At 35.8% G+C, this 24,886-nt stretch overlaps 1 protein-coding gene and 2 pseudogenes across 1 annotated transcript; 2 read left to right on the top strand and 1 right to left on the bottom strand.

The window, feature by feature from the left end:
- The first annotated feature begins 705 nt into the window (after window positions 1–705).
- On the top strand, window positions 706–24,886 carry LOC132294950 (threonine--tRNA ligase, mitochondrial 1-like). The gene is made up of 20 exons (XM_059793003.1): window positions 706–1,004; window positions 1,225–1,462; window positions 1,575–1,634; window positions 2,798–2,887; window positions 5,779–5,853; window positions 5,970–6,098; window positions 6,192–6,281; window positions 8,891–8,979; window positions 9,062–9,158; window positions 9,247–9,333; window positions 12,784–12,868; window positions 15,908–16,002; window positions 16,686–16,718; window positions 16,808–16,894; window positions 19,190–19,282; window positions 22,094–22,186; window positions 22,262–22,483; window positions 23,235–23,306; window positions 23,853–23,924; window positions 24,464–24,886. Exons 1-20 carry the CDS (start codon window positions 724–726, stop codon window positions 24,557–24,559), a joined length of 2,184 nt encoding a protein of 727 aa, XP_059648986.1. The 5' UTR covers window positions 706–723; the 3' UTR covers window positions 24,560–24,886.
- On the top strand, window positions 2,900–5,768 carry LOC132294952 (uncharacterized; annotated as a pseudogene).
- Window positions 3,698–4,270, bottom strand: LOC132294951 (uncharacterized; annotated as a pseudogene).

Here is a 24,886-nt window from a genome sequence, read left to right as displayed (position 1 = left end):
TTTTTTTTAAAAAAGTTTAGATATATATATATATAAGGTAATGTACATATAACACCTCTATACTATGAGATTAGTAGCATATATACACCCTTGAGCATTTTCGGAAGAGTAAAAGGGCAAAATGGGTATTACAACACTACTTAATGTCAGATTTCTGACTGAGGGGTATTTTTGCACAATATAAAAAATGGGTATTACAACACTACTTTATGTTAGATTTCTGATTGAGGGGTATTTTTGCATAATATGAAAAGATTATGGATATTTTTTACATATTTTTTTAAATAAAAGATAAAAATGCTACGCGGAGCATAATTTAGGAATGTTTTATGCACTTGTGTGCCACATAATCATTTAACAGTATTTTATCAGTGGAAGCTTGTCGGAAGGGGCATGCAACAAAGTAGAATACTTGAAGGGGTTTTCTGCAGTTTTGTCCTAGTGTTTAAAAATGGCTGGTCAAAGCAGGTACTTACCCCTTTGAGGTTCAGAAGCCCAGGCCCAACCATTTAAGTCAGTCCAAAATCTCTTCTAAGAGCCCAAAGAATCATTTAACCCCCAGTCCACAGGCCCATAGCTTGGTTTCCACGCCAAGGCCGTACCACGCAATCAAGCAAAACTAAATACGACGCCGTTGAAAGGACTCTAAGACGAAGTAAAATTAAAAAAATAAGACAAAATTATAAAAACCCTAAGCCTCTGCAAACACGACCTTACCAACTAATGCTATGTACACAAGTGTGGTGGCGATTATCATTTCTCTCCTGCCGTCCTCAGCCGTATAAAGCTTCTCTCCGCCTGTTCTCACTACCGCCGCCGCCGCCGCCGCCGCCGTCGTCAGCGATGGGTAAAAAGGTGAATAATGGCCCTTCAAAGTCCGCTCCTGACCACCCCAAAGACGAAGCTTATCTCCAATCCGTCATTCCCAAACGCATCGTTCTCTTCCAATCCATCCAAGCTCAACAAATCTCCGACCGTCAATCCATCGCCGGCGATCCCATCAAGTATTCTCTCTCCCCTTCATAAACAATTGCACACACATGTAATACATATACTCTCTCTATATATATATTGCCAATTCATAGCCGGCGATCACATTAATCACTCTCTCTCACTCTTTGCCAAACCTTAACAAACACATACATATATACACGTACATATATATATATGTATGTATGTATTTATATGTGTATTTATATTTATTTGTTTATTTTTTGGTGTTAGGATAACTTTGCCGGATGGGACAGTCAAGGAAGGGAAGAAGTGGGCGACGACACCACTCGACGTAGCGAAGGAGATATCGAAGACTTTGGGGGCGAGTGCATTGATTTCGAAGGTTAACGGAGTTCTCTGGGACATGTTGAGGCCCCTTGAAGCCGATTGCGAGCTTAAGTTGTTCAAATTTGATAGCGACGAAGGTCGCGACACCTTTTGGCATTCGAGTGCTCACATTCTCGGGCAGGTACAAGCTTTCTAACTGTTTATGCATTCAATGTGGTTCAGAAAATGGGTGTGTGTGTGTGTGTGTATATATATATATATATATTTAGCTTGACTGAATTTGGTTTGTGTAGGCCCTTGAGATGGAGTTTGGGTGCAAATTGTGCATTGGACCGTGTACTACAAGAGGGGAGGTACCTTATGTTTCATTATTGTTCTCACGTTATTCAAATTTACATCTGTATGGGGAGCCCAATGTGATACTTTTTTCGTCTAGTACTGAACTTTTGTTGTGTTAGCTAAGGTGGAGTTCTAAGTGACAATGATAAACTGAAAATTTCTTTTTGTGTTTACTGACAAGTGAAGTCCCTATAATTTACAATTTATAGTTTGAATTAATATCCAAATTGCGTTAAATGATCACTTAGTTTGTTCAAAATTAAGTACAAATACTGCATTTATCTTGTCTATCATAGATTAGCATGATTTGGTTATATTTGCTTTTTCGCATATGGACTCTGCCCAAATATATCAAAATGTTTGTTTGTCTACTAGTAAGACTTTAAAAGTAAAATTTCGTTGGTCGATTACTCATTGATGTGGAATTTTTTTATGAGGGTTGATTCGATTTATAAAGAATGGATACTCAGAGAATAAGAATTTTGGATTTCCGTGGAGTACACAACATCTAGGTTGTCCCCATCAGTTTCACGAAATAATTAATTATTTAATGTAGGCAAAACATATGTGCTTTTTTAAAAATGGAATGAACTAAACTTTGGCCTTGATTCAAAGTGTTTGTAACATTGTCTTAACTTGGTTAAACGTAGATGAAATATGGAAATACCTAGTGGTAAACTTTAGTTAAGAACTGACAGTAGTGTTATATAATATTAACTTCAAGCCCTATGCCTCCTGTGAATTTGTTCTACACTTCTCAGTGGTTGAGTTTTGATGCCAAATCTAAAGCTTAAAATATTTTGCATTTACAATTGACTTTTCACTGAAATCAGAAGATTAAATTCACCTCATAAAATATGGCACAATTACATGGATCTCTCCCCCATTGATTCAATAATTACATTGGCTCCTAATGCCTTGTATTTCTATTTAACAACATTATGTAAAATGACCTTTTCACACAACTTATTTTAATACTTTTTTGTAAAAAAATAACTGAAATTGTTGATTAAATCACTATTGCTTTGATTTTCCGTGCTTATCCATGTGTTGTAGATAAATCTTCAGTTCTGTTCCTTAACACCTTTTGCTGGGGTCTTTGTGCATGTATAATTTTTTTATTTGTTATACGGTGCAATTATAATAGCTTCTGATGAATTGTCAAATGGTCCCTTAGGGTTTCTACTATGATGCATTCTATGGTGAACTGGGCTTAAATGAGGATCATTTTAAACAGATTGTTTCTGGGGCCGATAAAGCTGTTGTGGTATTGTTCTTTTATCTTTTCTTAGTTGAACCTATTTTGAAGTTGTAGCTTTACTTTGTTTTTTACTTGCTGTTATTATGGCATTGTTATTGTTATTGTTGTTATTATTTGGTGTAGATGGAACTGATCCATTTTGATATTTGCCTGTATTGTATCATTCATGTCTAGTAGTAATAATGTAATAGATATGAATGTTAAGATTATAACATTTGAAGACATTTGACCAAGAATGGAGAAAAATAATAGTGATTTTGATGATGTCATTCTTTATCGCTAACACATTAATTATTAGAAATATAGGAGTTAAGTATGACCATGGACTGCAAATTCAAAACAGCTGATGCTTATTTGATATTGTTAATAACCATCCACTCCAAAAGTTTAAGCTATTAGAAAGGGTGTAACTTAAATATATCCTTCAACACGCCTCCTCACGTGTGGCCTTATTTTGGCCCAACACGTATTTTAAATCAGGGTGTCGTTGAGGATTGAACACATGGCCTACCCTACTCTAATACCATTTGTAACGGACTGGGCGCTTTGCCTTTTGACCCAAAAGCTTTGCTATTAGAGAGTGTGTAACTTTAATATTTAAATCCTTAGCCCCCCTCTCTTGTAAGTTAATAGGTCAAGCGCTTGCATTACTTTCAAGAATTAGGTATATTATCCTTATTGAGAAATAGTGGAAAATTTTCCAAAAGTGCAAGTAAAATTACAATTATCCCCTGATGTATGGAATAAGGTCATCCATATACACCAGTGAAACTAAATCCTAAATAGATATTGGCATATACTCTTTGACAAAAAGAATTACTCGTACATTTCAGGCTTCAAGACCCCAACATAAGTCCAGTTTCTGTATAGTTCAGCAAAGTCCCCAGTCCATAGCCCACAATGAAATTATCTGGGCACTCAAAGCCACAATAGAACTTCCCCTTTACCCACAAGCTCAAAGTTAACCTTTCGTCTTGTTGGTTTATGAAAGAGAGGGCATAAAGATATGGATGATGCTCCTTCAGATTTCAAGTGAGCAATGAGACAAGATAAAGTGTTTCCCGTGTCTACAATGTCCTTGACCAAAATCAGGTGTTTTCCCTGAATGTCAATCTTCAAATCAATTGAAATCCTCGGAGTTCCATTTAATTCTGTTCCAAAGCCGTATGATTTGGGCTTGAACGCAATAGACAGTAATTGGCAACTTGATCTTCCTAACAATGTCGGCCAGGAATAGAAATGCACCAGTGGCAAGTCCGACGATGACTGTAGCCAAAGAAGAGACTGTGGCACTTAAGTCTTGGTAATCTGAGAGGCCAGTTCAGAAACACGCTGAGAGATTTCTTCTTTGTTCCACATAATTCTCTCTATGTGGTCGTCCAAAGTCATGTATACATGTGTGTGTGTAGTTTGTGTATATGTATGTATATAAGGCTTTGGACGACCACATAGAGAGAATTCTGTGGAACAAAGAAGAGATCTCTCAGCCAGTTTCTGAACTGACCTCTCAGATTACCAAAGACTTCAGTCTCTTATTCGGCCCCGGTCATTGTCGAAGTTGCTACTGGTGCATTTATATTCCTGGCCAACATCGTTAGGAAGATCAAGTTGCCAATTACTGTCGATTTCGTTCGAGCCGAATCGTACGGCTTTGGAACTGAATCGAATGGAGCTCTGAGGATTTCATTTGATTTGAAGATTGACATTCAGGGAAACAGTACGGCTTTGGAACTGAATCGAATGGAGCTCTGAGGATTTCATTTGATTTGAAGATTGACATTCAGGGAAAGCACGGGATTTGGGTTGAGGACATTGTAGATATGGGAAACACTTGATCTTGTCTCATTGCTCACTTGAAATCTAAAGGAGCATGATCCATATCTATATGCACTCTCCTTGATAAACCAACAAGATGAAAGGTTAACTTTGAGCTTGTGGGTAAAGTGAAGTTTTATTGTGGCTTGGAGTGCCCAGATTATTTCGTTGTGGGCTATGGACTGGACTTTGCTGAATTATACAGAAACTTTTCTTGTGTTGTCTTGAAGCTTGAAATGTACAAGTGATTCTTTTTGTCAAAAAGTATATGCCAATTACTATTTGGGATTTAGTTTCACTGGTCTATATGGATGAACTTATTCCATACGTCGGGATAATTTAATTTTTCTTTCACTTCTGGAAATTTTCCACTGTTTCTCAATAAGGATAATATATTTAATTCCTCATAGGAATGCATGTACTCTTTGTGAAAAAAAAAAAAATGTTAACAACCATCTACTCCAAAAGCTTAAGGTGTTATAGAGGGTGCAACATAAATATATCCTTCAACATCTATTTCAACTGCATGCTCTCTTTTTCTCTCTCTCAAATACACACCCAACGGCATTTTTTTAATTTACTTTCCCATGGTTCTGACGAAATGTCATGATCTTCCCTTGGAATAAAGCTGACAGAGGGTTTTGTGTGTCCTACACTTCTTAGCCCGTCAACTCTTTTCATTGAGCTGCACTATTTTCGGAGGATTAGTGGAATCTTGTTGAATTGTGCTAGGTTTGCTTGAAATGTCTGATGGGGTGATATTTGCAGCATATTTAGGCACCAACTTCTTTCATTTGTACTGTTTCATACCTAATTGGTTGTTTAGTGTGATCTTTTTGTTTTATACGACGTCAACTCATCAAGCATTAGATTCATAATATAATTGTAGATTTCTTTTTTATATTGATTTGACTGAGGACTGAATCAATAAATGTAAGATCTTAACAATGTTGAAGTGGCGCGATATTCTTCGTTTTCTTCTTTTTAATGCAATAAGCAACATATTGATCTTCCCTAGAGTCTTACATGTATTGAGAAGGATTCATCCATAATGCAAGTTACTTGATATGCTTTTTGTCTAGGAAAAACAACCTTTTGAGCGCATAGAAGTATCAAGGGAGCAGGCTCTTGAGATGTTTTCTGAAAATAAATTTAAGGTAAGTGAAACTTCATTTTTACATCATAAAGAATGTATGTTCTGTTAATTATCTTTCATGTTTGTATTATAATTGACAATATTATTAATTAATTTCTTTTTTATTGTCTCTATCAGGTTGAAATTATCAATGAATTACCAGAAGACAAAACTATCACAGTATACAGATGTGGCCCCTTAGTTGATTTGTGTCGTGGACCACACATACCAAATACATCCTTTGTTAAAGCATTTGCTTGTTTAAAGGTGATTTGTGTACAGTAGTAGTACTGATTGGAATGCAGCAAATTTGTATTTTGCACTTATTTTGATTGTTTCTTCTGCATTTGAAATATTCAGGCTTCATCAGCTTATTGGAGGGGGAATAAAGATCGTGAAAGCTTACAAAGAGTTTATGGGATATCATATCCTGATAAAAAAAGCTTGAAGGTAATTTTCACCCATTCTCCTTTCTTTCGGGGATAATAAAGAAAGGATCTTATTAGAGGGAAAGGACACAAAGGCTGAGAAGGATGAGGAATCCATTGAGACAAAAGAAGAAAAAAAAAAAAAAAAGAGATTGAACTATAATTGTCATAAAAACGCAGAGACCCTAACAGGAAATACAACTTGTAATGCTAAAAGAGCAACCTTAAATATATCAGCTCATAACAGCGGCTAAGGTAGCTCATGGGAAGTAGAGTGACACCATGGAATCTAAGAGAGGCTCCTTTCTATCCAAGAAGGAACTTTTTTATTTGTTAGATAAGTTATTTCTGCATAATTGATTAATATGTGTTTTAACAACAGTGCCTCCAGATCAGTTTTTTCTGCTTAATTGGCTAATATGGTTTCTAAGAACAGTGCCTCCAGACACTTTTTCAATTTAAACTAATTTAAGCCAATTTATCATGCCCTTCTAATTCATCACCAATCAAAAGTCCAAATCATAAAGCAATAAAGTAAATTAAAGACAAAGATTTACATGAAAAACTCCGAAGGGAAAAAATCACGGGACCTACTCCAGGCCGATCAAATCCACTCTCTAGATAATTTCTAAAACCATGAAAACACCTAGTTACCTTGAATCTAGGCTCATTTCAGATGTTCCTCCTTGGATTCTGCTGCTATTTTCAACACATGAGTTGCTCTTCCACTTGTGATTGATCTCCTCTATTGGACACCTTCAAATGTATAGAAGTTTTGGTTGATCAATTTTCAACACTTTAATGAAGCTTCTTACTTTAGAACTTAATCACTTAACAGTTTTTTTGGTATGAAAACCTTACTTGGGATGAAAAAAATAAAGCTCATTGTGTCTTCTACGCGTTTCTTCTTGGAGACTAGAGATTGATTAGATTAGGAATTGTTTAAGCGAGTTTTGGAAAGTTCAGAGCCCTCTTTTGATTTGAAAACACATCTTTTATTGACTATGGGCTTTCACTGAGCAATCCAAGCCAATTTCGATCGATTCAAACAACTCCACTGATGACTGACTGATATTCACTCGATCGAGGCTTTGATCGTAGCTCCATAGAATGAGTTTGATCAATCGAAGTCTAGGTTTCATAGATGCAATTTGGCATATAATATATTATCGGGAAGCTTATTGAGTCTAGTTTCTGAAACTATAAATCTCCTCGACGAGATTCCAAGTAAATTTTTTTAATGAAAATTTGAATGCATAAAGGTCAGTTTCACAGCTTGAAATTCTTACCAAAATCAAGCTTTTAATTTGGTTTTCAAATCAAACTCAAAATCTAAGCTTTCTATCCGATATTATAGTTTCTGAATTCGTTTGCAACTTAATAACATTCAATTTCTAACTTCACAGTTAAGCTTAAATTAATTTCAAATTAGTTTACTGAACTACTGATTATAAACAAACTTTAATGAAATTTTAGAGATCAATAAGGAACTTTCTAGATCAATTTAATTATTAATTAATAATTCCAAATCCCATGGTCTTTAGGTTACTTGCCTTTTTAAAATTGTGATTGATGGAGCTTTATGCAAAACATAGATGCTATCTTTTGGATCAATCTTCAATCTACAACCACAACTTCAATATCGATACCAATGTGAACCTTTCATTGAAGTGACACAACACTATAGACCACGGCACATGCTTGTTCACTGAAAATGACAATGCATGATACTTCTTCCTAACAGCCCCTACCACCGAACCTTTCTTCCTATTCTTAAAAGTATGTGGCATACCAAATTGTTCTAGGCACCTTTCGCTTCAGTGTGAAAATGGATTTGTTGTTAGGGAGTGTTTAAATTTTGTTTCGTATTATCACTTAAAATTAGAATTTTGATGGAATGACCTCTAGCTAGAGTAATATTGCATGAGGGAACTCAATTGAGTGAATCCTAGTGCTGTGGAGTCTTTCACAACCTTATCCTTATCTCTAATCTTTGTGTTCCTTTCAAAAATTAAAAAAAGAAAGAAACTTGGAAGTGGAATAGTTTGGTTTGCAGAGTAAGTGATTCAGTATTTGGAAAACTTGGTACTTATCAAAAAAAAAAGTATTTGGAAAACTTGGTGATGGGAAGTTTCAAAACACGAGTTTGATTGAATCAAGCTGATTGATGTATACAACAGAGGGAGGGAGTTCTTTTTTTTTTTTTTTTTTTTTTTTTTTAAAAGGAGAGAAACTTGGAAATGGAGTATTTTGGCTTGCAAGAGATTCAGTGTTTGGAAAAAATGGTGATGGGCAGTTTTAAAACACGAAAATGATTTATATAAGCTGATAGTTGCATGAGAGAGAGAGAGAGTTAACCTTGGTGAGCATATCAAAGGTGAAGATCAAAGATGTCTCATGCCCCATTTATACCTTTATGAAGTTTGAGAACATGACTTCAAGCTTGAGGTTAATTCCTAAAATTAACTTGCATTTCATGGTTGAATTAATCTTTTCACTTGGAATTTATTAATGCGGATGGCAAATCTCTGTCTTTTCAAGGCTGAAAAGTCTTGCCACTTAACATGTGATGTGCTTGCTTTTAAATGACATTATTCACTTGCTAGTATGCTACAAATACCATTATTGCAGGAATATATTGCTTGGCTGGAAGAAGTAAAGAAATATGACCACCGAATATTGGGTAGAGATCAGGAGCTTTTCTTTAATCACCCGCTTAGGTATGAGTTTAAATCAATTTACATTACTTTGAATTCAAGATTGTCCATGATATCCACCAGTACCATCTTGTATGATACACAGCCCAGGAAGTTGGTTCTTCCTTCCACATGGTACCCGAATATACAATAAGTTGATGGACTTTATACGAACTCAATATAGGGAGAGAGGTTACCTAGAGGTTAGCGGTCTATATCTTAAGTTGCTGTACTGCAAAAGTATAGGACTCCCACCAAATATGAGTATTTATTGGTTCTGGATTTTGGCAGGTTTTGACACCAAATATGTATAACATGCAACTCTGGGAAACTTCTGGTCATGCTGCAAATTACAAGGAGAATATGTTTGTGTTTGAGGTTAGTTTTTCTTTGGTTAAAATTGCGAATATAATTCTGTTAATGAGAGCTATTGGACATTCAAATTATTTCTCAATGCTTCTTCCATCATTGCTACATTTTTGTGTGTGCCTGCTATTTGTTTTGGGTTTGAATGAAGACTGCCTTGGGCTACAAAGTAAACAAACTTTCCAACAAACTAAGTGGCGACTTATATTAGTTCTACTTGTAGTTACCCAACAGGGCAGTAGTTGTGGAGATAACATGACCTAAAAAATATTGGGGACTTAAGTAGAAATGTGTTTCAAACCGATTAATTTGTATTCTGAAGATTAAGCAAATTCAACCCATGTAATTGTAAACAAAATATGTAAGACAATTTCTTTATGGGTACACTGCATCATTTAGAGCTTATATATTTATTTTGAAAAGGTACACTTCATTTCTATGTGAAATACGTACAATTGAGAAATGAAAAGAAGATGAAACATTTACACGTTATAATGGAAGAATATACGTGGCACAATGCTTAATAATTAGGGACTGATATAGGAAGCGCATATAAATGGTCTTCTACGTTCTTTGGCACCAAGATTTAATATTGTTAAAGCTAAAAAGGCTTTTAGGCTGATTATAATTAGTTGATTTGTGGCTGAAGGTTGGTAAGATGTGGAGTCTTTGGTTTTGTATGGTGTAAAGATGTGATATGATTTTGGGCATTATTACTTATTACAAAGCAAGGCAAAATTTGGGGCTATTCTGCGGCTATGAACATTACTTACAAGTAACAACTTTTAGCGGTTTGTAGTTTAATGGTGCTGAAACTGAATGCTTAAAAGGTGTGATGGATGGCTTTTAAATAGGTTTTACAAAATTATAAAGACAAAAGGTCTGCTTGTGTGTTTTGGAAGCTAAGAAATAAACTAATAAAACCACTTGTCTAAAAAAAAAAAAAAAGAGAAAGAAAAAAAAACCAAAAAAACAATGTCAAAGCCTTGGTCAAATTTTTTTTTTTTTGAAGATCACTAAAATGTCAATGATAAGTTAGTCATAGAAATACAAAAATGGAATTCAACTAGCAACAATTTATTAATTTAAAGAAAAAAATAAAATAAGACTCATTGTGATTCAAAACGTAATTAAGCATGCTATCACTTGCTACACGACAGCTAATTTTTTTTACATATAAAAAATAATTATGTATTATTCCAATTGAGCTGCCCTTGAAACCGAACTAACTTGTAAGATTTATCTCCTTTGAATTTGTTTTCTGTTAAGGTTATGAGCTGCATCTAGGTCCTCCATGGTGTTTTTTTTCAACACCATCCGCTACCAACCTCCTGTAAATGTTATATAGATGCTGCCTTTCTTTCATAAGTTAATCCTCTTTTTTCTTCCATGGTGCTTAGAATTAGCCGTAGCCCATCCAAAACTTGGTGAACTCAGGACGCTTAACTTTGCATGGTACCTTTTGTGCTTTTAGAAACACTACTAGAACAGTATATTCATGGCAAGTTCACAACCATTTTTTCTTTCTATTCCAACTATATTGACTCCAAGTGAAGTATTATTGAGGCCTGATCCTCATTAAACTTGAAAACCAGCTATCATTGCTACCACCCTCTTCTTTAAGGCGTGGGACAACCTTTTGTCCTGATATGCCATCTCTGTTTTTTATTTTAATTTATTATTATTATTTTTTGAGTGGGTTAAGGAAGGTGAATTCCACCCAAAAACACTGAAAAGGGGATTGCGGTCATTTTATGCGTGGTGTACAAAGCTTTACAGAATCAAGAGCAAAGGCTTACCTCCCTTCGGAAATCAATAGGAGAATACAGTAAACTACCTAGTGCTCCAAAAATTGTCTTGAGTTTCACCTAAATCCCATGCTTCCATAGCCCTTTTCCAGTGGCATCTACATATCTAATTCCTTAACATATCTACAACCTTCCCTATCATCACCACATAACCCCACAGTTAAGGTAGGTCCCATCGTTCAGTAGCAAATCTGCAATATAAAAGAAGATGATTTACAATCTACAACCTTTTGCACATGCAGCACCTGTTTACCATACTGTATACTTTATGCTTCAAAGAACAGCCTGTTAACACTTCTGGCCGAGTGAAAAGCCCCAGTCTTAAGGGGAATATTGTGCGATTGATACTCTTTCAAGGTAATTTCTCTTGGTTTTTTCAGAGAGAACCTTGTAGAAGGATCTAACACTGAATACCATGATATGGGATCCCTTCCATCTGATAGTCTTTTTGAGATCTTTGAAAACTATATCATCTCAAGCGGCTCATCCACTGAGTCCAACACTAAACACTGAAAAGGGGAATGCGGTCATTTTATGCATGGTGTACAAAGCTTTACAGAATCAAGAGCACAGGCTCACCTCCCGTCGAAAATCAATAGGAGAATACAGTATACTACCTAATGCTCCAAAAATTGTCCTGACTTTAACCTAAATCCCATGCTTCCGTAGCCAGTGGCATCTACATTTCTAATTCCTTGACATATCTACAACCATCTCTATCATCACCACATAACCCCACGGTTAAGGTAGGTCCCATCTTTCAGTAGAAAATCTGCAATATAAAAGAAGATGATTTACAATCTACAACCTTTTGCACATGCAACACCTGTTTACCATACTGTATACTTTATGCTTCAAGTTGTCAATTGTAAGAACAGCCTCTTAACACTTCTGGCCAAGTGAAAAGCCCGAGTCTTAAGGGGAATATTGTGTTATTGATACTCTTTCAAGGTAATTTCTCTTGGTTTTTTCAGAGAGAACCTTGTAGAAGGATCTAACACTGAATTCCCTGATATGGGATCCCTTCCATCTGATAGTCTTCTGAGATCTTTGAAAAATATCTCATCTCACGCAGCCCATCCACTGCGTCCACCACTAAATCCTAGAATTCTCCTATAGGTAGGAGTTCAAATCATACCTTCACTCAAGGACGAAGCAAACTCCACAACTGCAGTTTCCTCATTAACGGTAATTCTAGAAGTCTTTGAATTTTTCCAAACAAAACATTATGCGAAAATGGTGTTTGGTCCATTTCCCTGCATTAAGAAAAGATGCTTGGATGAATCTCCTTATCCTCATAATGCTCTTCCATAGATGGCCCTGTAAGAAATCCCACCTCTCTAAACCCCACCCAGTCCATGCAACCTTACATGTCTTAGTACCACTACCACCCACACCACATTTTTATGTTCCATTACTTGGTAATTGTTGCATCTTGTAAAAACAGGTTACTTCAATTAGAACTTAATAAGGTAACGGAACCTTGATTAAACTTTATAATGTAATGGAACCTTGATTGTATATTGCCTGGAAAAAGATTGGTTTCATCATATTCATTTTTTGTGGATCATTTTTTCTTTTCCAAAGTTCTTGTATCATTTTTTTCCCGTGACATGATAATAATAATAATAATAATAATATTTTTTTGGGGCAGGTCGAAAATCAAGAGTTTGGACTTAAGCCGATGAATTGTCCTGGTCACTGCCTAATGTTTGACCATAGAGTTCGTTCATACAGAGGTGGGTTTACCTGTGTACCTACTTATGTAATTTTAATTGAATATTTCACTTATATAGCTTATAATCTAACTTATTTTGTAGACAAATGCGTGTTAATATATTCAAAAAGCACTGAAGTGGTGTCTCATGATAAGTTTAAATACCCTATGAATTCCACAATGGAAAATGGAGAATAAGGATATCTCCTTCAGATGGCTGCAAGGAGCGGAGCCTGCATGCTCTATGCTTTTCCCCAGATTTTTCCTCCAGTAGAAATATCAGCTCGCATGGTCCAGAATCAAGCTTTTAAGTATGGAATTCATCTGTAGAAGTGCATCTGTTTTTCTCCAGATAAATGTTTGTTGCAAGACTAAGCGGTTGCCTACCCCCTAGGCCAACACCTAGAAAGCCAGAAAAGACAACTCCTGAAGTCCCTTGTAAAATTGCATTATAATGACGATGATCAACATTGCAACTACCCTGACGGATCTGGCTTTCACACGACTCTCTCTCTGTAAACATAATATACCCTGCAACAAAAGCATTTCTGTTTGAAACAACCCAGCAATTCTGAAGAGCGAGGAAGACCTCCCTAAGACAACACATCATACCACTTGCCCAGGTGCTCAAAACATAAACCGTGTCATGGTAGAACTCCTCCCAACCCTCTCTAATGCCCTTCCACAACATCATCCTACAAACTTGTGGTTTCTTTTGAAGTTGACCCTGCATTCCTAATCTTTCCCTTCACCATCCTCAAATTCTTCTTCTCCACAACATACCTCCACAACCACTTTCCATATATAGCTGATTGAAGAGTCTAAAGTTTGCTAAAGACCCCGCCCCGAATACGCTAACGCACTCTATCCCAGTCAACCAAACAATGTTTGAACTGTTCATTCTTCTTAATGAGAAATCTATATGGATCTTTTACAATTTCTCAGCATCTGTGAAAAATTGACATAAACTATGAGGCAGGCCTTGAAAGTGCTTTTATGAGTGTGAGTTTGCCTCATTTGATAGGTATTGTTAGTTTTACCTAGCCAATATCATCTCCAAGTGTTCTGTCTCAACATCTGAATTTATTTAGCCTTAGAAGATGATCCAAGTGGAATGCCAAAATCAGAGGTTGGAACCAGATCCTGAAATCCAAAACTTCCCCCAACCCACCAAATTCTCTACCTTGCTAGTAGGATGGTGCACCGTTTTCATCTTGACTTACAATATCGTGTCAAAACATAAAAGAAGCCACTAGAGAGAAATAATTCTTCTCTGCCCCATAGGAAATGGCGTCATCTGCGAACAAGAGATGGAAAACTGAGACTGCTACCCTCGTCACTGCTCACACTGAAAAACCCCTCAACACGCCTCCGTCATCCGCTCTACCAATCGTCCTGCTCAAAGCCTCCATTACAATGATAAACTGGAAGGTGATGATGAATCAGCCTCCATTACAACGATGAACTGGAAAGTGATGATGAATCCTTGTCTCAGACTCCTTGAATTTTCAATAAAGTCCTCTTGTGTTCCACTAACTCGTAAAGAGAACTTAATGGTGGCGTGCATTCTTTGATCCTGTTTCTTCACTTCCTTCCCAAAATTCATATGCTCCAATTCTTCCCTCTTGCGCATGATCATTAGCAAATTATGCTGTCTTAGATTTTTTTAGGCCACTCGATGAATTGGAAACTAACTAGATATTTTCTGAGTGGTGTGTGAAGGCTGATAGGAAGTAGTCAAAATATCAATTAATTGGTTGTTTCTCTTAACATGTATTGGTGTTACTTGGTTTGAGTTTGTTCTTGCAGATGGTCTTTAAATACACAACTACACCTTTTACTAAACAAGGATCTATTATCTGAATCATTTTTTGCCAAGAGCTCAGCTTTTTTTGTGTATAAATATTTCCTTTCAATCATGGTTCAAAATTTACAGAATATGCACAAGTTATAGAAATTTTTGTAGAATGGTTTTCCAAGTTCATTTAGTACGACATGACTTAAAAAATTCAGCCACAAATTTTGAATATTTGGCCGAATTTGGAAATTTTTTGGATTTCAAAGCCTGGAAAAAGGCTGTTTAGATTTTTTATTAATTTGATGAAATGTCAGCCAAGCTTTAAAGAATGTTAAAAATTCAGACCTTTCAAATTTAATGTCAACTCAAACCGTGGGAAATTTGGAGTTTTGTTGAATTCACGAATTAGCCGAAAAAACAACATCTTCATGAATTAGCCGAAAAAACACCATCTTCATGAATTAGCCCACTATTGAAGTTCTTTTTTTACTTTGACTTGCTATCCGTCTGCTTTTGTTATCTCTCTTCATATTAATGTTTGCTGTTGTACTTGTGAATGTATCATGTTTCCTACTACTTGCAAGTCATAGGCTTTATTATCTGTTTTAAATTGCAACACACTTCTAGAAATAAATTGCTAAAACCGCATTTACCCCTTCTCCAGTAGGAAAATTTGAGTTTTTCTTTGGCCTTTTTGTATGGTAAATCATGTTTTTTTTTTTGGATGGAATATGTGCTACTCTTCTGGTTGTCTCTAGCTGGAGGAGTTTTCTCTAGAAAATAAATTGGAAAATAGCAGATTCAGGAACTGGCACCAGATCACTGTCATGGGCGAAAAGAGGCTCATCAAGAGTTGCTGATGAGTTTCTTTTATATGCTAACTGCAGTATTCTTTTCAACTCATAATACTTAAAAAGTTAAACCAGTTGTTGATCTGGATTTATGTCTTCATGTTGTTTGGTGGGGTCAATGTGAGCAGCTTTTGTCTAGTGATTGTTTGCTTTTGTAAACTATGAATGTTATTTTCCATGGGTTACAATTATAGTGACTGTTTGGTGTTTGCTTTTGTATATTATGGATGTTATCTTTCCTGGATTGCGATTGTAGTGGTTCATTGTCTTTTATGTTTATGGTCCAACTTCCCCAACATAGAGGAGTACCATGTTACTATTATTATTATTATTGTTTGTTTTGCTATATCTAGCAGTACCATGTTGTCCATTTGCTCTATATGCATCTTGATTTTTATGCATAATTTTGCAGAACTCCCTCTCCGTCTGGCTGATTTTGGAGTCTTGCATCGGAATGAGGCCAGTGGTGCACTTACTGGGTTAACTCGTGTCAGGAGATTTCAGCAGGTATTCTATTTTAGTTGTGATGGTTCATATACGGCATTTTTTTGAATAAGAGTTATGTTGGTGTTGGCGATGGTATTTTCCTAGTTTTCTGACCTCCCATATTAATGGAATGTAGTTGTTAATTTTAGTTGCTAATTTCAGCAGTTGTTAGGGTCTGTCTGGTTCAGTTTTCTAAAAAAAGTTCTCGAGAACTCAGAAAATAGAAAGTAGAAAACTGCTTATAGCGATTATGAAAATTATTTCTCTGAAGACGGGCCTTTTTTTAACTGAGTTTTCAGAAAATAGTTTTAAGAAACTGTCAATGGTTTGCCTCGATTTGGTACCGCTCTTGCGGCCTGCACCGAAACAGCATTTTTTTTTTTTCCTTCTAATTTTTCTGTTCTCAAAGAACTGATAACTATTCTCAGAAAACTGAACCATACAGGTCCTAAATTACTAACTGCCTCAATTTACTTGCTCTTACTGTGTCAGAAAAAGTCTCAACTGACTAGTGTAGTCTTTAGTTTATTTGTCTGAAAGAATAAAGGATGCAGGGGTTGCTACTCTCAATGTCAGTTTTTTTGGACCTAGCTGGTCTGTGCTGGGAACATTTCAATTTGTTAACTTTATGTTTTCTCTATCTCCCTAGTACTATCTTGTGGATGGTCGAAGCTACTTTTTTCTGACACTATGATATGCTACAGGATGACGCACATATCTTCTGCAGGGAGTCCCAGGTGAGATGAACTTATTGAAATGTGGCAAATGACTGTAACGTCTTTCTTTTTCTATTTGCATAATATCAATGTTTTGCTTTCTTTTTCAGATAAAAGATGAAGTCAGGGGTGTGTTAGAATTCATCAGTTACATATATGATATATTTGGCTTCACTTTTGACTTGAAGCTCTCAACGGTAAAATCATAATGTCCTCATTTATGCTTAAAGTTATTAGTCTTTAATTCAAGTGTAGGAGTGGCATATAGTACGGTTATGGTGATTCCTGTAGCACTAATGTACTTATTCTTTCACTGCTTTGTTCGCATAGATATGGTGTCTACAATATAATGAAAAACCTTAAAGGTATTAAATTTAGGTCCTTTTCGTTAGGGCTGATCACGGTTCGGATTAGGGGTCAAAGGTAATCCAATCCGGTCTCTAATGGATTGGTAAATTGTGAAACCGAACCGATCCGTGTGAATACTCGAACCGAACCAAACCAAACCAATCCGTTATATCCGTGAAATAACGGATTGGATCGGTTCGGTTTTACGGATTGCACGTTTTCAATAGATCGGAGGTCGACGATGCTGCCATGAGTAGAGAAGGAAGAAGACTTGTTGAAGAAGAAAGAATATTTGCCCTGTTGTGAAGTTGATTTACCAGAGAAGAAAGTAGATTTGCCGGAGAAGACCAAAGAAGAAAAAAGTTTTGCCGGAGAAGAAATGAGATCTGCTGTACTCTAGCTTTGGCTGATGAGAGACAACTCTCCTATGTGAGAGTGTGTACTTTAAAATGAAAGAAACTGATATGAAGAAGTGAAAATTTCGCTGCAATCTTCACTACCCGGTACCAAGCTCAAGGCAAGTAGGAGAGGAGCATCTATTGAAGGCGCACGCTTGCTTGACTAGTGGGTGGGGCATCTTGTTTTTTTTTTACTTTTTATGTACACTTCTAAACTTTTGCACATGGCTTATAGCTTTGTTAAAAAAAAAAAAAAATGGTGTCATAGGCTTTTTGTACATGGCCTGTCATTTGGCTTTGAATTTTCCCAGACTCTCTTTTGTATTCAATGCTCCATATATATATATATATATATATATATATATATATATAAATTGAACAGATCAATTTATTGATCGGTTCGGTTTTTTCAGCATTCAATTCGTTAACCGATCTGGCCACTACGGATTACTAATATTTCAAACCATCACTGAACCACGAAACTAGAAAAGCAAACCGAACCGCAGCTCCACTTAGAGCAGCATTCTTTGTTTGGACTACCGTCTAGGGTAAGATCCTGACGTTGGACAATTTGAGGAAGAGAGGCAATACTATCGTTAATTGGTGTTGTCTATGCAAACGAGATGGTGAGTCTGTGGATCACATTCTTATGCACTGTCCTGTGGCGTATGATTGTTGGAACCTCATCTTCGGCTTATTTGGCATACATTGGGTAATGCCTCAGTCTTCCAAAGGATTGATTAACGCATGGAGAGGATGCCTAGTGAGAAGCCACGCTCGCGATTATTGGAGGATTTTTCCACACTGTGTTTGGTGGTGCATATGGAGAGAGAGGAATAGCAGAATTTTCGAAGGAAAGGAATTGCCATTGGCGACCTTGAAACTTCATATTCTTCGCTCTATTTTTTGTTATGTGAAAGGAAGCACCTGCTCCTCTACTGATGATTTAGTTGATCTTTTGGACTCTATAGGTCCTTAGGTTCAGCTCCTGTTTTTGTATTAGGGACACATTCTCCTTTTAAATGCTTTTCTAATCGATTATTACTTATCAAAAAAAAATAATAATAATAATTTTAGTGTTTACTTTGTAGCCAGTTGATCCGAAGTAGTATGTGGTTTACATCATCCATTTAATTTGTAATTATAGAAATAAAAATTATTTTTTTATACTTTAATTTTTCTCTGCTACCTAATTGTATTGTATGATCCTTTTGAATTCACTCTGGCTATCCTTACTGACTTTTAATATAATCAACATTCTGATTAATGTAAGCAATTGAGCTACAGGAAAACTGAACATCCTATTTCTTCTTACTGGTTGTTTCCGAATAACTGAGAGATATTTCGCAATTGGCAAGTGTGTGGATGTACTAATGGTTGTAAATTGTAACTGATACAAAAATGTTGATTCAATCTCATCGGTAGGTATTTAAATTTCCTAGTGAATACCGATTTAACTCAATCTGGGTACAAGACTCTAATTGTAAATCTAAGGAGATTCTTTTGTGGATTGCTTGAGGCTATAGTTTAAATGATCTGGTTGTTGCAATTTATGTTTTTTAATAAACATTCTTCTTGTTGGTTCATTTAACTAGAAATGTTTCAAGCAATGTCTTTAATCTTAATCAGTTCCAAGTTATTGATTATAGAATCTCTTGGGGCATGTGCAGTTTATAGTAGTAGCCTTTTGTTTTAGTTCTTTTCTCTCGATCCTATTTATTATGTAACATGTGTTTTGTGTTTTAGAGGCCAGAGAAATATCTTGGAGACTTACAAACATGGGAAAAAGCAGAAGCTGCTCTTACAGAAGCATTAAATGAGTTTGGGAAGCCATGGCAGGTAAATTACACAATTATCTGATCCCAACATTGAAGCTTTCTTTTGTTACATTCACCTTTTCTTTTTTGTTGCTTGTTGACAAGTTTGGAAATGTGGATGTAAGATCTCATCACTACATGGTGTGTTAATATCACTAGATCTTTGGTATTTTTTTTTGCCATTTTGAACTATAATTGAAATTCCATCATTCATCCGTTTTCAGATGTTATGAATATTATCTGAAGCTTAGTTTTAGGAATCCTGTAATCACGTGGTGATCAGGCTTCAAGAATGCAGTTTTGTGCGTCGTACACCATTCTATGTTACATGACTAGGGTACATGCATCTGGTGCGGGTATGAATCCACGTGTCGGATGTGTCAAATCCCCAAACAGGATACATGAACACTGCTACATATTCATATTTTTTAAAATTTTTAATTTTTTTTCTAAAGAAAATAGTTTCTTTCTTTAACATAGTGTTCAATATTGAAGTAATAATGCAACAAAATTGAACTATTGGATATGCTTTTTAAGTGCATGTCCAACCAAAAGAGTCAGACACATCCCATACCCATTCCCTTGGCAGTTTAGACAAACTCAAGTTCTCGATTGATTGTCTGTTGGTTTAGAAAATTTCCATGGATTGGATTGAAATGGCCCCATAACTCTGCTAATCAATTGATTGTGTGTTGGTTTAGAACTTTTCCCGCCTCTTTAGTAGAAAGTGAACCAAATGATAAGGTTATATATACCTCATCTGAGAAATGAAATGTAAATGATACATAAGATAAGCATGCTTCCCAGAAGCTTGAGATTTGCTCTTCACTTAATTTATAAAACTTGCATCTTCTTTCAGATTTGATAGATTGATTCATCCAGCCCCAGCAAGGAAATTTTTTTTTACAGTTCCTTGAATTTTGAAAATGAAATTACCACCAAATTTTATTTGGCCTAGGGGTGCACACATGGAACCGGAACTGTAACTTAACGGTTCCAAATAAGAACCAGTTCCGAACCGGAACCAGAACCAAAGCACCGGTCCCAGTTCCTAATGGTTCCACTGGTACTTTGTGCACCCCTAGCGCATATTGCTGTGGAACTATGTTACATGGACAAAAGATACATGGGTTGGATGTGGGTATGTGTCTAAGCATCAGGTTTATCAAGTATCCAAAATCGATGACACAAGCACGGCTAGATATGCATATTATTTAATAATTTTATTTTTATTTTCTAAGTTAAAATAATGTTATCAGTATAACAAAGAAACATAATAAAAGCATTAGCATAACAAAAGAAACATAATAAGAGAGTTGAAAGAAATAGGGGATCCTTTAAAGGAAAGGAAAATCCTATTGGGTCGTTGAAATTCTCCATTCTTAGCACTCTTTTTTGTTGGGTTTTAGGGAGAATTTTAGAGGCCCTATTTGGCCTTCTGTTGTTTTTGAGGGATGCATTCCCCTTTTGAACACTTTTAATGAATTCTTACTTAACAAAAAAAAAAATTCCCATATTTTTTAGTAGTCCATTTAACATAGCTGTGGAGTATTAAAGTTGAGTTGATGCTTCCCTGGGACAAGGAATATATCAATGGTAATGTTGAACTTTCTTCATACCCTCATACAAAGAGCAAAGGAGTCTTAATAGTTCACTGAGTGATCTTGTATCTCATCTTTTATTCTTTCCAATAATGATCTTTTCATCATAGAACTGACATAAAGTGGGGCAACTCTTCCCACCCTAAGGAGAATATATTTTGTGGCAACTTACTACAATAGGGGCCACAAATGTATAAATTGCTGATAGCCTCCCTATTATTCCTTGACATGAATCACATGATGCACATCGAGAACCATAATGCTTCTGCAGCTTGGGAAGATTTAATACTGTGCACATGAAAAAAAAAAAAAAAGGATGAAGAAAAATAACTTACAAGAAAACGTGCCCGAAGACCCTATGACTCCAACTGGAGAGTCACAGATCAAGAGCAGTTATTAAAGGTGAACTGACCAAGCAAAAGCTTTAACATTTCATGGAACTTGTGAGTGCCATACTGCTGTATTTTGCTTTTGTACCTTTTCTGTAATAAAATGTTTTGCTTCTTAAAAGAACAAATTTTTGTGAAAGATTTATAGATCATTATAGCTTAAAAAAAATTTAGTTTTAGAAACTGAAAGTATGTTTATTAAAGAACTGTAATTCTACTTCAGTATCTGGTCCTTTGAAATAAGACCAAGCCTGGGAAAAATAAATGTTAATACTTGTAATGAAGTGGAATCTTTGGGGGTGCATGTTACTGGATTGAGCTGGGCTGTGGCCAGACTTCTCTAGAAGGATAAATTTAGTGTTAACTTTAGTCTTACCTTAATCTTTTTTGAAGTCCCTGTCATGAGGCATGCTCAAGTTGGGATTAGGATATGGGATGCATGCTTGCCAGCCTCAATTCATCTGTCCAAATGTTAATTAACAATGTAATGGATAATTACTTCAAAGACAACAAATATGTTGCTTAGACTTACACTTGAATATGCAATCACATATGTGCTCTTGTAGGGTGGAGCAATCAGCAAGTGGAAAACCCTAACCTGCTTAGACTTTCCTTAGTGTTTCTAAATGTTTAAACAATTACCTGTTGAGTGTTGACCATCTAAATAAAAGCAATTAATATGGATATCTTGAGAATGCTAGTGGAAACAGTTTGGATATGTATGTGATTGGCTAATTTAGGCATAACCCGGTGCTATTACATAATCGATTATTGTCTCTATATATTCCCTCTTTTGTTATCTTAATGTCCTAGTAAACTTACTTTCTGAGTCATGTCGTACAGATAAATGAAGGTGATGGTGCATTCTATGGGCCAAAGATTGATATCAGTGTTTCTGATGCATTGAATAGGAAATTCCAGTGTGCAACATTGCAGGTTAGACATGTTTACTTACTATCTTTTGTTCTGTGACATAATTGAGGTTTAATGGATGATTGCTTGTTATCACAGTTGGACTTCCAACTTCCGTCCCGTTTCAACTTGTCTTACTCCGCTGAGGATGAAAAGAAAATGGAAAGGCCTGTTATGATACACCGGGCCATCCTAGGGTCGGTTGAGCGTATGTTTGCTATACTTCTGGAGCACTACAAGGGAAAATGGCCCTTCTGGTTGAGTCCACGTCATGCGATTGTTTGTTCTGTGTCAGAAAAATCACAGCCATATGCACTACAGGTTTAATATTATTTATTTGCATACTTCAGTGGTTGACCTGTTTTATGATTTGATTGCTCACTGTTTACTTCCTGGGAATCTACGGTCTGATGCATATAGATGTTATTATTCCCTGGTTTCAGTCGTTGTGGACTAGAGTCTATTTGATACACGGTGTCTTGCTTCCAATAAGTTGGATCTTCATCTGTTTCTATTGAATCTGTTATTTTTGTATTTGACATTACATCTTGCCTGCTTATTGACTTCCTCTGCTATGGAACTGAATCCACAAAATCCTATATTCTTTTGTTGCTAAGATAAGCTGGAATCACTGCAAGGAATTTGCAAATTTTGCCACATGTACCATTTGTTAAATTAATAAATTAATTTATTGCAGCTTTTAATTTTAATATATATATATATTCTTTTCACGTAAGTGAATCCCATACTTAACATTGGTGCTTTTTTTTCCCGTATAACAAACGTGTGTGGGGTTGATAGTTACTTTTAGCAGTTTTAGGATTTTGTTTCTTTAAGTGAAAACTGATCATGTTCTAGAGTGAGAATTGCTCTCTAATACTTAGGTTTTGGTCCTTTGTTTTCCCTAGTTATTTCCCCTTTGAAGGAAAAAAGAGGAAAAGTACTGTATAAATTGCTGCAATGGTCTGAAGAAATGCTAATTTGTCATCTTCATCATTGTTATGTCTCTTCTTATGTGCATCTTTTTGAAGACAAAGGGTTGACAATGTTTTATGATATTGAATTTTGGTAGGTGCGGGATCAGATTCATCAAGCGGGTTATTATGTTGAAGTTGATACAAGTGATAGAACAATCCAGAAAAAGGTATATTGAAACTATCTTCTGGACCTTACCTTAATGCTCTGTTGATCTTATGGTTCTTGCTTATAATAGTGGATGGAGTATTTGTGATGGTGCAATTTATGTTTCTTTTTGTGAAATCTTATGTCAAGATTTTTAGTGGTGGATCCTGATTGCCATTTCAATTTTTAATGCTGACAGCATTTCTGATGCTTGTCTGAAGTCTTTACAAAATATCCCAATTTATCTGATGCTTGTCTGAAGTCTTCACGAAAGATCTTAATTTTTTTTTCCCCTAGTTGGTTACTCACACACCCCCCTCCAAGGAATTGTTCGCACCTAGCAGGAATCGATCAAATGATCTTAATTTTTCACTCTCTCTCTAGTGGATTTTGTATTAATAATAAATAACCTCTGCTTCAAGTTGATTCTGTTGGAGCCGTAAATGGTTTTGAATAACTTTGGGTTAGGTAGAGTTGTATTTGATTTGTCATAGGGCTAATATCACTTCCCCTAGTTGTTTGTACTTTTAGTGCTGTTATTAACTTGCTTATCGTTTGGCTTCTGCAGGTACGTGAAGGTCAGTTGGCACAGTACAACTACATATTGGTGGTTGGTGAGGAGGAAGCCAAAACTGGACAGGTTTGACCTTTTACGTTGATAAAAGTGAATAATTTTAGAGTGTAGTTTATGCGGAGAATGTATTGTTTATGTATTTTTTAGTGCACATGAACTCTAAGAAAACTTTACAAGGTTCTTGGTTCGCCCATATGCGTGGAAGCAAAATCGTGTCGTATGGTGCCTTGTTTTTTGGAGAGTTGGAAGTTTCTTGGTGGCCCTAGTGTATGGTGTGTACCTTTATTAGTCTGTCTACTGGGACATGAACATATATATTGATAATTGGTGCATGGGACAGAGTTATGTAGAAAGTTGGATTAAATATATTTGAATATCTGTTGTAACAAAGTAAAAAAACAGTACCATTGAAATTTAACAAAGGGAAAGAAAAAATAGATGTGTGGCTTGACAATATGATGAACTGTTGCAAGATGCTTCATACTTAAATTATGTCCTTATTATCAGCTTGCTTGAATACAAATTATTTGATTCCTAAAATCTGTTTATATCGACAGGAATATCCTTTTGGAGATTTAACTCCTTTTTTTACGCCTTGTTCCCAGGTTAGTGTGAGAGTGAGAGACAAGGCGGACCATTCGGTCAAGAACATCAAGGACCTGCTCGAACACTTCAAGGAAGAAGTTGCAGCTTTTCACTAGGTACGAGCTTCTGGAGAAGCAAATGGGTACCCGTGAGATTGATATTTGTATGACTTAAAGGTTTAACCCATAATTAAAAACGTTTATTTGTAGAAAGCATTATTTAAATACGTTTATTTGAAACCACAATTCTCATGTATTATGTATCAAGTTTTTTCTGATCAATCAACTTATCGTATTTCTCGTGTTTGGGTGACCTTGGAAGTACCTTATTGTATTTATTTTGTTGTGAATTTGGAGGTCAACAAAAGAACAGTGTTGTTAAAAATTCGAAATATGAATTTCTTTCATTTTCTGAATACCATCAATTGAGATTGTGTTTCTCTA

The sequence above is a fragment of the Cornus florida genome, unplaced genomic scaffold, assembly GCF_030987335.1.
Source record: "Cornus florida cultivar Cherokee Brave unplaced genomic scaffold, ASM3098733v1 CherokeeBrave_3.0.0_Hap2_Chr02, whole genome shotgun sequence".
NCBI lineage: Eukaryota > Viridiplantae > Streptophyta > Magnoliopsida > Cornales > Cornaceae > Cornus > Cornus florida.
This window is presented reverse-complemented; position numbering and strand designations above follow the sequence as displayed.

Excerpts from the sequence above, each read along its gene's own strand:
- LOC132294950 (XM_059793003.1), top strand. The coding sequence starts at position 724 with ATGCTATGTACACAAGTGTGGTGGCGATTATCATTTCTCTCCTGCCGT. Across the intron at positions 1,005-1,224 it reads ATCGCCGGCGATCCCATCAA|GATAACTTTGCCGGATGGGA; the intron begins GTATTCTCTCTC and ends TTTTGGTGTTAG. Across the intron at positions 23,307-23,852 it reads ATAGAACAATCCAGAAAAAG|GTACGTGAAGGTCAGTTGGC; the intron begins GTATATTGAAAC and ends TGGCTTCTGCAG.